Source organism: Delphinus delphis, chromosome 3 (genome assembly GCF_949987515.2).
Source record: "Delphinus delphis chromosome 3, mDelDel1.2, whole genome shotgun sequence".
Lineage (NCBI taxonomy): Eukaryota > Metazoa > Chordata > Mammalia > Artiodactyla > Delphinidae > Delphinus > Delphinus delphis.
Genome location: NC_082685.1, coordinates 120,795,927 through 120,810,641, shown reverse-complemented (window position 1 = coordinate 120,810,641; position 14,715 = coordinate 120,795,927). Strand labels below are relative to the sequence as shown.

The 14,715-nt window shown below is 33.2% G+C and overlaps 1 protein-coding gene across 10 annotated transcripts in view; it reads left to right on the top strand.

Moving 5' to 3' along the window:
• The window catches only part of ERBIN (erbb2 interacting protein), a 109,579-nt gene that overhangs the window by 58,832 nt on the left and 36,032 nt on the right, over positions 1–14,715 (top strand). For all 10 annotated transcript variants that reach the window (XM_060009405.1, XM_060009406.1, XM_060009403.1 and 7 more), the window contains 8 exons: positions 374–463; positions 2,537–2,593; positions 6,505–6,568; positions 8,544–8,618; positions 10,888–11,032; positions 12,341–12,413; positions 12,715–12,844; positions 13,161–13,276. In XM_060009405.1, the coding sequence (XP_059865388.1) occupies positions 374–463; positions 2,537–2,593; positions 6,505–6,568; positions 8,544–8,618; positions 10,888–11,032; positions 12,341–12,413; positions 12,715–12,844; positions 13,161–13,276 (750 nt within the window). The remainder of the gene's footprint in view (positions 1–373; positions 464–2,536; positions 2,594–6,504; positions 6,569–8,543; positions 8,619–10,887; positions 11,033–12,340; positions 12,414–12,714; positions 12,845–13,160; positions 13,277–14,715) is intronic.

Genomic DNA, 14,715 nt, shown 5'->3' with positions numbered 1-14,715 from the left:
TTCTTTGTCTAGTCCTTTGGATTGGTGTTAGATAAGGTGAATTTCAAGAGTGTCTGCTGATATATCATAGTCATGGCCTGAATACATTTCTGTGTGTTGTGGCTCATTCATAGTTGACTGTTATGTGCAGATTTTATCTTATTGAGACAAATATTGCCTCACTTCCTTTTAAAAAATGATGAAGGTGTAAACATTGAAACAGGTAAGTTATTATAAAAAGCAAATCTCAATTTTAGGATCACTCATAAAAATGAAGAGGTGACTGTTATCTGTTAAGAACATGTGTTGGTTAGACAGTTTTTTAGACAGATTTTAATAAGAAACTAAAATTCTGTATATGAATTAAATTTAAATTCTGGTTTATTTTACATAGGCTTCCTGATGGATTTTCTCAGCTGTTAAACCTAACCCAGTTATATCTGAATGACGCTTTCCTTGAGTTCTTGCCAGCTAATTTTGGCAGGTAAGTTACAGTTTCTTCTAAAACCTTCTCTTGTTAGCTCTTGTAAAGTTTACAAAACTACAGGTTGCTTTAGTAATACTATTAATTACAGTTTCATAGGCTCTTCTTTTGTAATTATTTCCAAGCATTGTAGTTTTTATAGTTTCTTTAGAACTTGTTATTTTGTCTTGGAATTTATTTTCCCAAGTAGAAATAAGCAGTGAAAATTTAAAAGAAAAATGTAATTTAACACTTGGTTTTAAAGTATGTAAAAATAGGGAGTTTATTTAAATCGGGATAATTTTTGCATATTTGAGATAGAATGCACTTAGCACTTACACATTTTTTAAAATGATCTAATTATTGGTTTATCTGTCTTCACTGGAATCAAAGTTCTGGAGAAAAGAAAAATGTGTTTCTGGGGTCCACCCCATTGCTCCCTGCTTGAACTTAGACCGATTCTTGTCATACTGTAGTCCCTGAGTAATTTTTCTAGTGGAAAAATGAATCAGTAAGTGAACAATAGGTATCAAATTATTATTGTGTTTAGATTAATTGCTAGAGAAAATGCTATCCAAATACATGTTAATATGGTAGTCATCTTTTTGTCTTGAAGACAAATACCATATGATCTCACTTGTATGTGAAATCTTAAAAAAAACCACCAAAACCCCAAGCTCATAGATACCAGAGAAAAGATTGGTGGTTGCCAGAGGTGAGGGGGCGGGGGTGGGCAAATGGGTGAAGGTGGTCAAAAGGTACAAACTTCCAGTTATAAAATAAATAAATCATGGGGATGTAATGTACAGCATGGTGACTATAGTTAACCATATTGTATTGTGTGGTATTTGAAAGTTTCTAAGAGAATAGATCTTAAAAGTTCTCATCTCAAGAAAAAAAAAATTTTGTAACTGTGTATAGTGACAGATGTTAACTAGACTTTTTGTGGTGACCATTTCACAATACAGTTGACCCTGGAACAATGCATGGATTAGGGGTGCTGATCTTCCACACAGTCAAAAATCCACATATAACTTACAGTTGGCCCTCCATATCTGTAGTTCCTTAGTATCCAAGGTTCCAAATCCACAGATTGAACCAACCACAGATCGTGTGGTACCATAGTATTTACTGTTGAAAAAAATCTGTGTATAAGTGGATTCGCACAGTTCAAACCCATGTTCTTCAAGGGTCAGCTATGGGCTGGCTTTAGCTCAAGCGGTTACTCTGTCCCATTGGACTTCTGATGCCTATGTTGTTCAAGGGTCAACTGTACATACAAATATCGAATCATTATGTTGTACACCTGAAACTAACAATGTTGTTTGTCAATTGTATTTCAAAAAAGAAAAAAGAATTCTGTCCTATGGGAACCACATTATAGTGCTTTATATATTTACATACATACACATATGTATGTATGTATGTACACACATATATGTATATACACAAATGTGTATGTATGTGTATACATATATGCATGTCGTGTACTTGTCAGATTTCTGTATCTGGATCACTTTTTAAAATTGAAATGTATTTGACATGTAACACTGTGTAAGTTTAAAGTATACAGCCTGCTGACTTCATACGTTGTATGTTGTAATATGATTGCTGTTGTAGCATTAGTGAGCACCTCTGGACCAGTTCATCTGCTCATTTATCCTCTAATTTTATTGGAATGTGCGTCACTGAAGTGCCAGAGGATTTTCTCCTTTTCCATGTCCCCTTGTGTTTCTTTATTTTTCTCTCTCAGAGCTCAACCCTAGAGTTAAATTATTGTTCTCTAATCTACTAATGACTAATAATCTGGGGAGGTTTTTTCAGAAAAATGCATGAAATTCGTTAGGATGGATATTGGGGCAGTTATTTTGTGCTTTGGATATGTCAAGAAGTGTTTATCCCCCCCCCATTAATTCTGAGGAGCAAAAATAGTCTTTTCTTCCTTTATATTTCTGTGTAATTTTTAATACAATATTCTGCACGTTGTAATTACACAATAAATATTGGTTGCTTTAAAATTTTAGAGGATTGCATTAATTTGTTACATTCTTTATCTTTGTTATACATGCTTGATTTATTTTATTTGTTTTGCAGATTAACTAAACTTCAGATATTAGAACTTAGAGAAAACCAGTTGAAAATGTTGCCAAAGTAAGTAAACGTGCTATCCTTTGTGAAATTTAGTTTAGAATTTTAAATTCTTAAATCCTTAGAGAAATATTAACTTTTTAATATCTAAAATGTGAGTGCAAATTATTTTAAAAGACTGACATTTGTGGTCTTTGTATATTAATTAGTGGTGTTCAATATAAAAATCTGTATATCTGTTGGTATTTAGTAGTGATTTCATAGCTCTCTGGAACTCAGTCTTGTGTGACAAAAGTCAGAATAGTAAGTATGTAAAGCCCACCTGAGTCCCAAATTAAGATCCCCGTTTCTATACTAGAGCTCTTACATAGTACTCATTAGAGAGACTCATAAGGTCTTCATGTAAAGTCTGGTAACTCTTTTTAAGTTTTCAGAACTTGTTTGGTTTTAGTCTGTTGTAAATTGGAAATGGGATGGAGGGCCCCCTACTGGTAAGCTAACATCAAGAGGAGATGGCAGTCCAAGAGCAAATAAGATAAAACTAAAACAGATATACAAACTCAAAATGCACTGGTCTATGTCCATTTATTGAAGAAACGTCTTAAAACACCCTGATTCACTGGTCCATTTTTACAGTTTAGGTAATGGCAAACTACAGACTGGTTAAATCTGTCCCAGAGACTACTTTTTGTAAATAGTTTCACCAGAACCACATTCATTCATTTACATATTGTCTGTGGCTGCTTTTGCTCTACAGTGGTAGAGTCAAGTAGTTGTGACAGAGACTTTATGCAAAGCCTAAAATATCTGACCCTTACAGAAAACTTCTCAGACTCGTGTTGTAGTTTATTTGTCAAGAGTTGTCACCTCTTGATAGAAGCATCTTCAGTTCTCCAGGAGTTAGTTGTTCTGTTTACTCAACTTCTGTAGCATCTTACTTATATCTGTTATGACATTTACTACATTAGCCTAATTTTTAAAATACATTTTACTCTTATCTTACCTGGCCAGCATATTCCCACTGGCACATGTACTTGGTCCTTCCTCCTCCCCACCCCCACCCCCACCCCCCATGAATGTAAGGCTTTGAGGGCAAGGAGCATATCTGGTTTTGATTCCCAAAAGACTGGATTGCTTAGAATTTATGGTAATGGTTGTGAGTATAAAGTGGGAATTATCCATATTGAAATTCAAAAAGGTTTAAATTTTTACAGATTTGGTATTGGCATTGATGACTCCTTAGCTCAGAACTTGACTGCTAAGAGATTTGAATAAACAAGGTGTAAATTGTTTACTGAAACATCTAAGCCTACAATTAATATGGTGTCTCTGATATCATAGGTAATTCACTTATTTTAACTCCTTCTATTTTAAGTCTTTATTTAACTTCAGATTGGGCTCTCTCAGTGTATTTGCAAATATAATTCTTTACTGCTTTCTTTTTAAGACATGATTAAAATATTTGAGGCCTCACAAACTGTAAAGAGGCCACAGTTTTACGTGTTAGGAAAGTCATGTACATTCAGGTTATATGAGTGGACCTTTTTATGATGCAAGATTAGAACAGTGGGAAAGCTGTTTTAAATACGCAGTTAAATGAAATTTAATACCGTCTTAATACTGGAGAGCACAGTACAAAGAACACAAAGAATGTATATTTTTCCTCTGAGACAGAAGAGAAGGTAAAAATGAGTTAAATACAAAGGAATTTTAGAGACAAACAGGATGAAATTTGAGGGATATTGTTTTTACTTTCTCCGTGAAGTAGGAAGCTGGATCTTAAATGAATAGATGTAAAAATGAAATGAAAAGATGAAATTTTGTGTCTTAGATTTTTCAGGTGTATGAGTAGGACCAGAGTTGCCAGTGTTAGCTACAGCAAGTTGTGATGGAGATACTTTTAGAATTTAACAATGTATTTCCTCTTTTTTATTACATATCTGTGTCATTCACATTTTCCTAAGTCAGTTTTAAAACTTAAATTTCTAACGATATTGTTTGTAATTGAATTTTCTAGTGCACTGCTTTTCTTTTTTTTTTTTTTTTTTTTTTTTTTTTGCGGTACACAGGCCTCTCACTGTTGTGGCCTCTCCCGTTGCGGAGCACAGGCTCCGGACGCGCAGACTCAGCGGCCATGGCTCACGGGCCTAGCCGCTCCGCGGCATGTGGGATCTTCCCGGACCGGGGTACGAACCCGTGTCCCCTGCATCAGCAGGCGGACTCTCAACCACTGTGCCACCAGGGAAGCCTTGCACTGCTTTTCTTTTTGTACCCTTTTTAAAAAATAAGTTACCCTTGTTGATATAAAGTGTTTAATTGCTGCATGTGAATTTTCTGTTATCTTGTCATTATAAGAATACTGAATTAAGAAAAATAAGACCATGTTTTCGTCTTTCAATCTTACCCCCTCCTCACAGCCCTCTTTACCTTTCTCAAACGTCGACCTGGTATAGTATTATGGACATAGAAGTTAGTATCTAATCTTTCTTGAGAAGAATCCTGGAAACACCTTTTTGCTTTGTTACAAAGCAAATTGGAACTAATTTACAGGTTTTCAGGACAAAGACAGATGTGAGTAAGGGAGGTAGAATTATAGTACCTCGTAGAACCTGAGAATAGGCACTCAGTAAATCAGAGTTAAATAAAGCAGCTTTGAGAAAAATTGGTGTTGGGAGATGAATTAAATTAGTGTTGATAGAATGGCATATTTTAAATGGAAGGGTTAGGGAAAATTAGCTTTCTCTAATGGTAGGTCAGTAACATAATTACATTACAATTATGATATGTATTCTTATTTTTTTTCACTAAAAAGCCAGATAAATTTAATCAAGTTTTATTTTACTTATTATTACTAATTTGTTGAATTTCAAGAGAAGATAAAAATAATCTGTGTTCTTGTGTCATAATTTAAGGAGTCTGTTGGTTTTTAATGGTGTTAATTTCCTAATTAACATATTGATATATTGATAATATGATGATTGTATTTTGCCATACTTTTGCCATATCCTAAAAAAAATTTAATGTGTTCCTATGGAGTTCCCTGGTGGTCTAGTGGTTAGGATTCAGTGCTTTCACTGCTGTGACCCAGGTTCAATCCCTGGTTGGGGAACTCCTGCAAGCCATGCGGCACTGCCAAAAAAAATTTAAAAATTAAAAACTAGAAAAAAAAAATTAATGTAGTTCCTTATCTGGGTAGCTGGTAGCACCTCAACCTATTAAATAATAGGTTTTTCTAAAAATAATATGTGTTTGAATTAATTAGAAATTAGTTTAGTTTAAAAAGTGCCTTCATTGAAGGAGCTATAAAAATACAACTTAGTTTATTTCATCATGAAATCAGTTTGTACATTCTTCAAGTTTCTGTAGTTGCAGAGATATGTTGGTATTAAGTTGGAAGTTAAAAATGGTATATTGTAGTTTAATTTAAAATAAATGCAGTCTACGAATTATATTTGTGATTCATGTAAAACTTTATTTTGATTTGTATTGAATTTAATTTGAAAATATGGGGAACAATGTAATATTTACTGTTCTTGGAATTTTGAATGTTAATTTTCAGTTAATTATCTTAAAGTTTTACAAATATATCACCAGTCTTGAAAAATGGTAATTCATATGAAGCTGCCAAACAATCTAATCATTAGTTAATTTATACTATCTGAAAATTTATTTTGTGGAAAAAATGGAAAATCAGTTACTCGTATTCTGGACTGGGGGTTTAAATTTACTGCAATTACTTAAGAATAGAAATAACCTGATGAGAAGGCAAAATTAGAGAATAATTGATAACTTATTTCATTTTATTTAGAAATTAAATATGACTTTTTTTCTTAGAAAATTTTTATTTTATCAACATTTGAAAGCTTGTATGTTATTAGATAATACATAAGAATATTTTACACTATAAATTTTAAAAGATTCCATGTAATTGATATTTTTGTGTACTTAATTCTTTATTAATCCATTGTGCATAGAACCATGAATAGACTGACCCAGCTGGAAAGACTGGATTTGGGAAGTAATGAATTCACAGAAGTGGTAAGTTCTCACCAACCTCACTATCCATAAGTCTTCATTTGATCAAGAGCAAAATATGAAAATTAATATGTTTATTTCTCTGCATTTGTAAAGTATAAAATTGGGTAAAGATACACACATATTTTAGGGAGACAAGATATGAAAATTTTTAACAGGGAAAATTAAACAGATAACATCTGAAAGGAGTGAGGGTAAAAATGTAAAATTAATGAGAAACCCATAGAAAAGGTATTGAAAAGTTTTTAGGCACAGGAAGTAGAAACTTTGAAAGATTATAAGGGAAAAAGTTTCATCAGACTAGAATGCATCAGGAAAAGTACTTGTGAGTCAAAAATAACTCCATGGGAGTATTGCTTAGGAATTTACTCAGTGATAAAGTACTTCTCTATAATTTTACTTAATAGCTAAAAGGAAAACATTGAGTGAAACAACTATTATTTTTGAGTTGATAATGAGACCTCAGGATCGTGTTTTTGCTTTGTATGCAAAGGAGTATGATGCTAAATCAAAAAGGAAAGAAGTATGTAAGCAGTTTTTTGTCTTCAGTCATTGCTCCAAGAGAACTCAGAAAAATAAGCTAGATATTCTTTTGAAGAGGAATTCATTAACAATATCATCATCATTAAAATTTTTACGTTATGTTTACAAGCTTGTTTTTTTAAATTGCTGTTAAGTTACAAGTGATAGTCTTAAGAACAAGAATTTCTCAGCACCACCAGCTGCATGATTGCCCTTTGGATACTGTATTGTACATTTGCTCACTAAATAGACAGCTTTTCAGCTGAAGTCACTGGAGGAGCATGGTGGTTTTGGGTATCACATTTTTTTCCTAAAATATGCTATTTTATATTCTTTATTATATTTTAATTGAAGCTGGTATATGATGACTTTTACTCTGTGTTGTAGAAGTTTTTACTCCTTGTGAAAAAATGAATATTCTTTGCTTCCTAAATTATCTAACTGTTGTACATTTTCTCAATATTTGTCTTATATGTGTTAATCTATTTCCATATTAACTATTTGAAAATTCTAAATTATTGTTTATTTTATGAATCAGAGCATCATACAGAATCATTAATTTTTGTACCATTTCCATCTTCCAACATTACACATTTAAAAAAAAATTACTGTTAGAATTGTAACAGGTAAAGCACAGAAAGAGATTTCTTTTAATACAATTTAAACCTAGAATTCTTACCTATACTTAATGTTAACAGTAAATCTGAATGACATGCCTTTTATGTATTACTCATGTTATTATGGTGATTAGATATGATGACACTCCATGCCATCATACTGTCAATGATTGGACACAGGTTTGTGGGATGACAGAAATATCTTCAAATGATGCATTCAGAAGAGCCTCCAAGGGTGAATACCTAAGAGCAAATTTTGCCTGAATGCCAGAGTCTACTACATCTTTTTAATTTTTTGGTCCTCAACGTCATGTTATGAACAGTATTCTACCATGTAATTGCAGGAAGCTGAAAATAACACAATACACTTAGCATATGATTATGCCTTGGTTTACTTACCTTTCGCTTATTATTGGACTTTTAGGATATATATTGCCTTATTTTTTCCTCCCTCTAGGTCATCAGAGAATATCTTTTTTTTTTTTTTTAAGAGTCCCTAAAAGTCTACATCTTTTTACAGATAATGATTAAGAGTATCTTTTTATTGTATTCTTGAAAGTAATGGGTCTTGTTTTATTTATTAATTGTATAAATACTTGAGCCTGTTATGTAATCAAAAGCTTAAAGGAGTTTTCTGTAATCTGTTATGGAATATCTATTGAGTAATATTTGTGTAATAGCTATAATATAGTGGAAAGACTTGAGTCTTGGCTCTGCTTTTTTTTTCCCTCATTTTTTAAAGTGAAACTTATCATTAGAAATTCCCAGGGGAGCTTCTTTTGCCAAATAAATATATTCAAGTAAATTAATATATTTCCCCCTCCCCCCAATCTAAATAGCCTGAAGTACTTGAGCAGCTAAGTGGATTGAAAGAATTTTGGATGGATGGTAATAGACTGACTTTTATTCCAGGGGTACGTATATCAAATTTTAAAGACTTTCCTTATTGCTGTCTATCCTTTGCATTTTTATGAATTATACATTTTCAAATAAGTTTTAATTAGTTTAAAAATGATTACTTAATTCTCAATACTGTTAGATAGAAACAAATTACATTTTTTAAAATTGTCAACACGTTCCTTTTTTTTTTTTTTACAATGTTGTATTAGTTTCAGGTGTATAGTAAAGTGAGTCAGTTAGACCTATATGTATATCCACTCTTTTTTAGATTCTTTTCCCATATAGGTCATTACAGAGCATTGAATAGAGTTCCCTGTGCTAATCAGTAGGTCCTTATATGATATTTGTCTTTCTCTGTCTGACTTAGTTCACTGAGTGTGACAATCTCTAGGTCCATCCATGTTGCTGCAAATGCCATTGTTTCATTCTTTTTTATGGCTGAGTAATATTCCATTGTATATATGTACCACATTTTCTTTATCCATTCCTCTGTTGATGGACATTTAGGTTGCTTCCATGTCTTGGCTATTGTAAATAGTGCTGCAGTGAACATTGGGGTGCACGTATCTTTTTTTTTATAAATTTATTTATTTGACTGCGTTGGGTCTTTGCTGCTGCACGCATGCTTTCTCTAGCTGTGGCAAGTGGAGGCGACTCTTTGTTGTGCTGTGTGGGCTTCTCATTGCAGTGGCTTCTCTTGTTGCAGAGCACAGGCTCTAGGCACGCGGGCTCCAGTACTTGTGGCACGTGGGCTCTAGAGCACAGGCTCAGTAGTTGCGGCGCATGGGCTTAGTTACTGTGCGGCATGTGGGATCTTCCCGGACCAGGGCTCAAACCCATGTCCCCTGCATTGGCAGGCGGGTTCTTAACCACTGCGCCACCAGGGAAATCCCCGTGTATCTTTTTGAATTATGGTTTTCTCTGGATATATGCCCAGGAGTGGGATTGCTGGATCTATACCATATTTATAGAGCTAAATATGGTAGTTCTATATTTAGTTTTTTAAGCAACCTCCATACTGTTCTCCATAATGGTTGTACCAATTTACATTCCCACCAACAGTGTAGGAGGGTTCCCTTTTCTCCACACCCTCTCCAGCATATATTGTTTATAGATTTTTTGATGATGGCCATTCTGACCGGTTTTGTAGAATCAAAACCGGTTTTGTAGAAATGGCTTTGTACAATCAAAATTGTAGTTTTGATTTGCATTTCTCTAATAATTAGTGATGTTGAGCATCTTTTCATGTGCTTTTTGGTCATTTGTATGTCTTTTTTGGAGAAATGTCCATTTAGATCTTCCGCCCTTTTTTTGATTGGGTTTGTCAAACACATTCTTGATTAAAATTTTAAAATTTCTGTAATAATTTTTGTAAAACACAGTTGACCCATGAACAACTCAGGGGTTGGGGGCACTGACCCTCTGTGCAGTCAAAAATCTGTGTATAGGGCTTCCCTGGTGGCGCAGTGGTTGAGGGTCCGCCTGCCGATGCAGGGGACACGGGTTCGTGCCCCGGTCTGGGAAGATCCCACATGCCGCGGAGCGGCTGGGCCCGTGCGCCATGGCCGCTGAGCCTGTGCGTCCGGAGCCTGTGCTCTGCAATGGGAGAGGCCACGGCAGTGAGAGGCCCGCGTACCGCAAAAAAAAAAAAAAAAAAATCTGTGTATAACTTATAGTCAGCCCTCCCTATCCAAGATTCCTTCATTGTTATGGGGTTCCTCTTCTGGATCTGCGGTTCTACATCCACAGATTGAACCAACCACAAATAGTATGGTATTGTAGTATTTACTGTTGAAAAACATCCATGTGTAAATAGATTTGTGAAGTTCAAACCTGTGTTGTTAAGGGTCAACTGTCACTCTCTTTTAATGCCATGGAGTGTGTCCTTCCTAGCGGTTGCAGTTGACTTTATATCTTATTTCATTTTGCCCAGGGAATTGTTGAAGTAAGCTATTTTCCATGTAGTTTCTTAGCAGCTGACATTGTGTTCATTCTCAGAACTAAAGCCATACGAATCCCCATATTTGCTCTTCCCCTTTCAAATGATGGGCAGCTAAGTTCCCAAAGAAAAGTATATGTCTGTTGTCACTCTGCTGGGCTAACATTAGTAGGAGCTCTTAGCTTTATTACTGAATACTTTACTAATAGCATTAAAAAAAATTATGAATCCTTTCATATAAATACTTAATTTTAAATTATAACTTGGCATTAGATTTATTATCTAAACTTTTCACCACTTACTGTTGATGGAGTCATTAGATTTCCTTTTTTTTTTACTTACAGTTTATCGGTAGCTTGAAACAGCTCACATATTTGGATGTTTCTAAAAATAATATTGAAATGGTTGAAGAAGGAATTTCAGCATGTGAAAACCTTCAAGACCTCCTATTATCAAGCAATTCACTTCAACAACTGCCTGAGACTGTTGGTTTGTATTGCTCTCTAAATCATGTAATTAATGTTTGCTAATATAAAATATGAGAAACTTAATGCCATTGTTTGATTCAGACCTTCCATATATCAAATTTTATTTGTTATGAGATAGTTTTACTGTTCTCTGAAGTCATAGATCTTATTTGAATTTTTTTCTGATGCGATCAGTTATACAGTTTACTCTTTTGTTGACATTACTGTTTTTCTTTACTTTAAGGAAATGTCATTTTTATCACTGCAATAAAGTTTAAATTCTTTAAAAGAGTTTAATTTACCCAAATTTGGTTTAACTCTTGATCGTGGCCATTATCTAGTAACTTTTTTCAATCTTAACTACATTTTAGACTCACAAGAAGACAGCCAGATAAGCAAAATCCTACGAAAATCTATGCAGTTAACCCTTGAACAACGATGGTTAGGGGGCCAACCCTCTGCGCAGTGGGAAAATCTCATATAATGTATAGTTGCACCTTTGTATCTGCATTCATTTCCTCCCTATCCATGGTTCTGCATCCATGTGTTCAACCAACTGTGGGTCATGTAGTACTGTAGTATTTACTATTGAAAAAAATCTGCATGTAAGTGGATCTGTGCACTTTAAACCTGTGTTGTTCAAGGGTCAACTGTGTTTGTGTAATTGTGTGTCTGATGATGCATCAAGGAAATTGAATTATCTTAAAGAACCAAAAACTTAAATCTTGGCATCTTCATGTTGTTTAAATATAAAAATCAGAATTATTTTAACATATTTTTCAATTGAATTACATAACTGTTTTAGCTCAGGTTTCATTTTGCAAGCTCTACCATAATTTATTCAACACTTTTAATTTTAAATTAAACTCCGTTTTTATTGTTTTAGTATTTAGTATATGTACAATATGTAAAATAGTTTGTTATACACTTAAGAAAACTATGGTCATAGTACCACTTCTTTAATCCATTGATACCATAAGTTTGTATTGTGTATCTTCACTGTGCCATCACGGCATTGTTTTAAGGAGCATGGCTACCACAGTTAGCAAAGGGAGACAAAAAGTACATACTTTTATGAAGCTTACATTTTAGTGAGGGTTAAATCGATAAATATACACTACTGTTAAGAGGTAGTATGTATGTGAAAATTGTAAATACAGGGTGAGGGAATAGAGAATTGGTGGGGTTGGGGTGGTATCTTTTTTAGATATGTTGGTTTTTAAAAGTTCTTTATGATTCATGTCAAATGTAATATGTGCTCACATTGACTGTTGGTTGACTTGATTCTAGTTCAAGATGGAAAATTGTATATTATTTCTTCCCTCAATAGGTTCATTGAAGAATGTAACAACTCTTAAAATAGATGAAAATCAGTTAATGTATCTGCCAGACTCTATAGGAGGGTAAGATTTTTGTGTATTAATAGAACTAGAAGATTTTTCTTTCGGTTCAACATGCCATATATTGTTTTCAGATAATTGTTAACACCTAAAGGAGATTCCAAAAACATTTAAATAAGCAGTTGGTGGCAGGTTGGGTTTATTTATAATGAAGACAGGCTGATTTTTTTATAGGTGAACTGTAGTGGAAGTAGATTTTCTCTACGTTTGTTAAAGTCAAGTTCAAATAGTCATATGTTCTTAAGTTTTGAATGATATACAGGAAATATTTTGTTAAAATATGTGCTTTCTCTTTTAATTAAAGGTTAGTGTCAATAGAAGAACTGGATTGTAGCTTCAATGAACTTGAAGCTTTGCCTTCATCTATTGGGCAGCTTACTAATATAAGAACGTTTGCTGCAGATCATAATTACTTACAACAGTTACCCCCAGAGGTACTGTATTTAAAATTTATTTTGAATTTTTGTATTTCTAATTATTAATTATAGCTATCCAGTGTGGTTTTCTTTATTTTCAGAAATAATTTTGTAACTAAGTTATTTATTTTCTGAATAATAATTAGCTATATTGATTTTCAAGAGATACCTAAATACTTTTCTTCATACATGGAAGTTAATAATTGAAAAGGAAAAATATAATTCCTTTTATAAATGAGAAGAGTATTTTTTATAACTTTTGAAAATGATACTTTACTTAATGTCTGTTAAGCAGTAGGCGAAGTTTTGATCCACAAGTCTGTTTCTCTTTCAGATTGGAAGCTGGAAAAATATAACTGTGCTGTTTCTCCATTCCAATAAACTTGAGACACTTCCAGAGGAAATGGGTGATATGCAAAAATTAAAAGTCATTAATTTGAGTGACAATAGGTTTGTAACAATGTAATTCATCATTTGGTTTGTAGAAGACATCTATTGGATGAAATTAAAATTTCATTATATGTGTTAGAAAATCTAATGCATGTTTTTCTTTTCATATATATTTTTGGTTTTTTGTGTAGAATTTTCATTTGAAAGAATGATTTAATTTTACCTGATGTTAATTATCATACTGTGGTTATTTGTCACAGTTCATTTTATGTTGACCTTAGCTATATAGTCTTAATTATCTCCTTATAGTAGCCATTTTTATTTCTAAAGTCAGATCTTCACCTTAATACTGCTGTTGAACAAAGCAGCTTTTAATCTAATCTACTCCTTGTATTAATCTGGGCAAAGGTGTAATTAGACACCCACTCAAATAATTTTGGACAACACAGCCAAGGTATAGAGCAAAATAGATCACAAACTGGAACAGTGTTTAAGTTAACAGATTGTCCATAATTTTTTCTGATGTAAAGATACTAATAGTGATAAAAGAACATTGTAACGGCATTTTTACATTTTGCTTTTGTAGTATCTTACAAAGTATTCAAAACAGCCCTATAAAATAATAAATGGGTATTCCCATTTTATGGAGGAGAAAATTAAGACTCAGATTTAAGGTGATTCACATAGCTTGTAAGATAGAGCTTTAATGTAAACTCAGTTTTCTGACTAGTTAGGGTATTTAGACTGTTCCATTTTATTTAAGAAGAACTACTGTCCCTGCCCCTCCTTTTAAATTATTAATTATAGCTATCCAGTGTGGTTGAAAATTAAATCATTAAAATTAAATCCCTTTTAAAATTAAATCCTTGTTTCAGCCCATACTTTGTCCCCTAAAACTAGATCCCTAAGTTCCAGCACCCTAGGTTTCTAGAGACCTAGATGCCCTAGGTTCCTTGAAAGTTAGGCATAGAATAGGCATAAGACAGAAGGTTTAAGTAGGGTGCTGTTCCAATTTAGCATTCTACTGAGTATTGCTATTACTTTGTTTTTACTCATTATAGTGTTAAAATAGTCTTCTTGAGTATGAAAGTGCTGGGTCACAATGAAATAAAAAGAGTGCAGTATTTATAACAAGCTCTTACTCAGAGTGGTTCCTATAACAGTTTGTTCTCTGTAAAGGCAAGTAAAACATCCAAAGCAATTTTATGAGATATTGTTTAATTTGTCCTTGCCTTTGCAGTAAGGTAGGGATAGTTGCTAGTTTTTCTTGGCAGATAATTTTTTTTGAGGTTATTAGATTATCCATTTCTTCCCCCAGTAAAATTGATTCAATTGAAGAATTATATTTTTAAAATTAATTCTTATAAAACTGAATAGTATTTTGTCTTATATCCTGTTCAAAGACCTATACTGGGTTTTCTTCTGAATTAAATGTTTTTCTCCTATTTTCATATGCAATAATATAACATTGTTTAGAAGACCATTAGATCTAGCTCTCA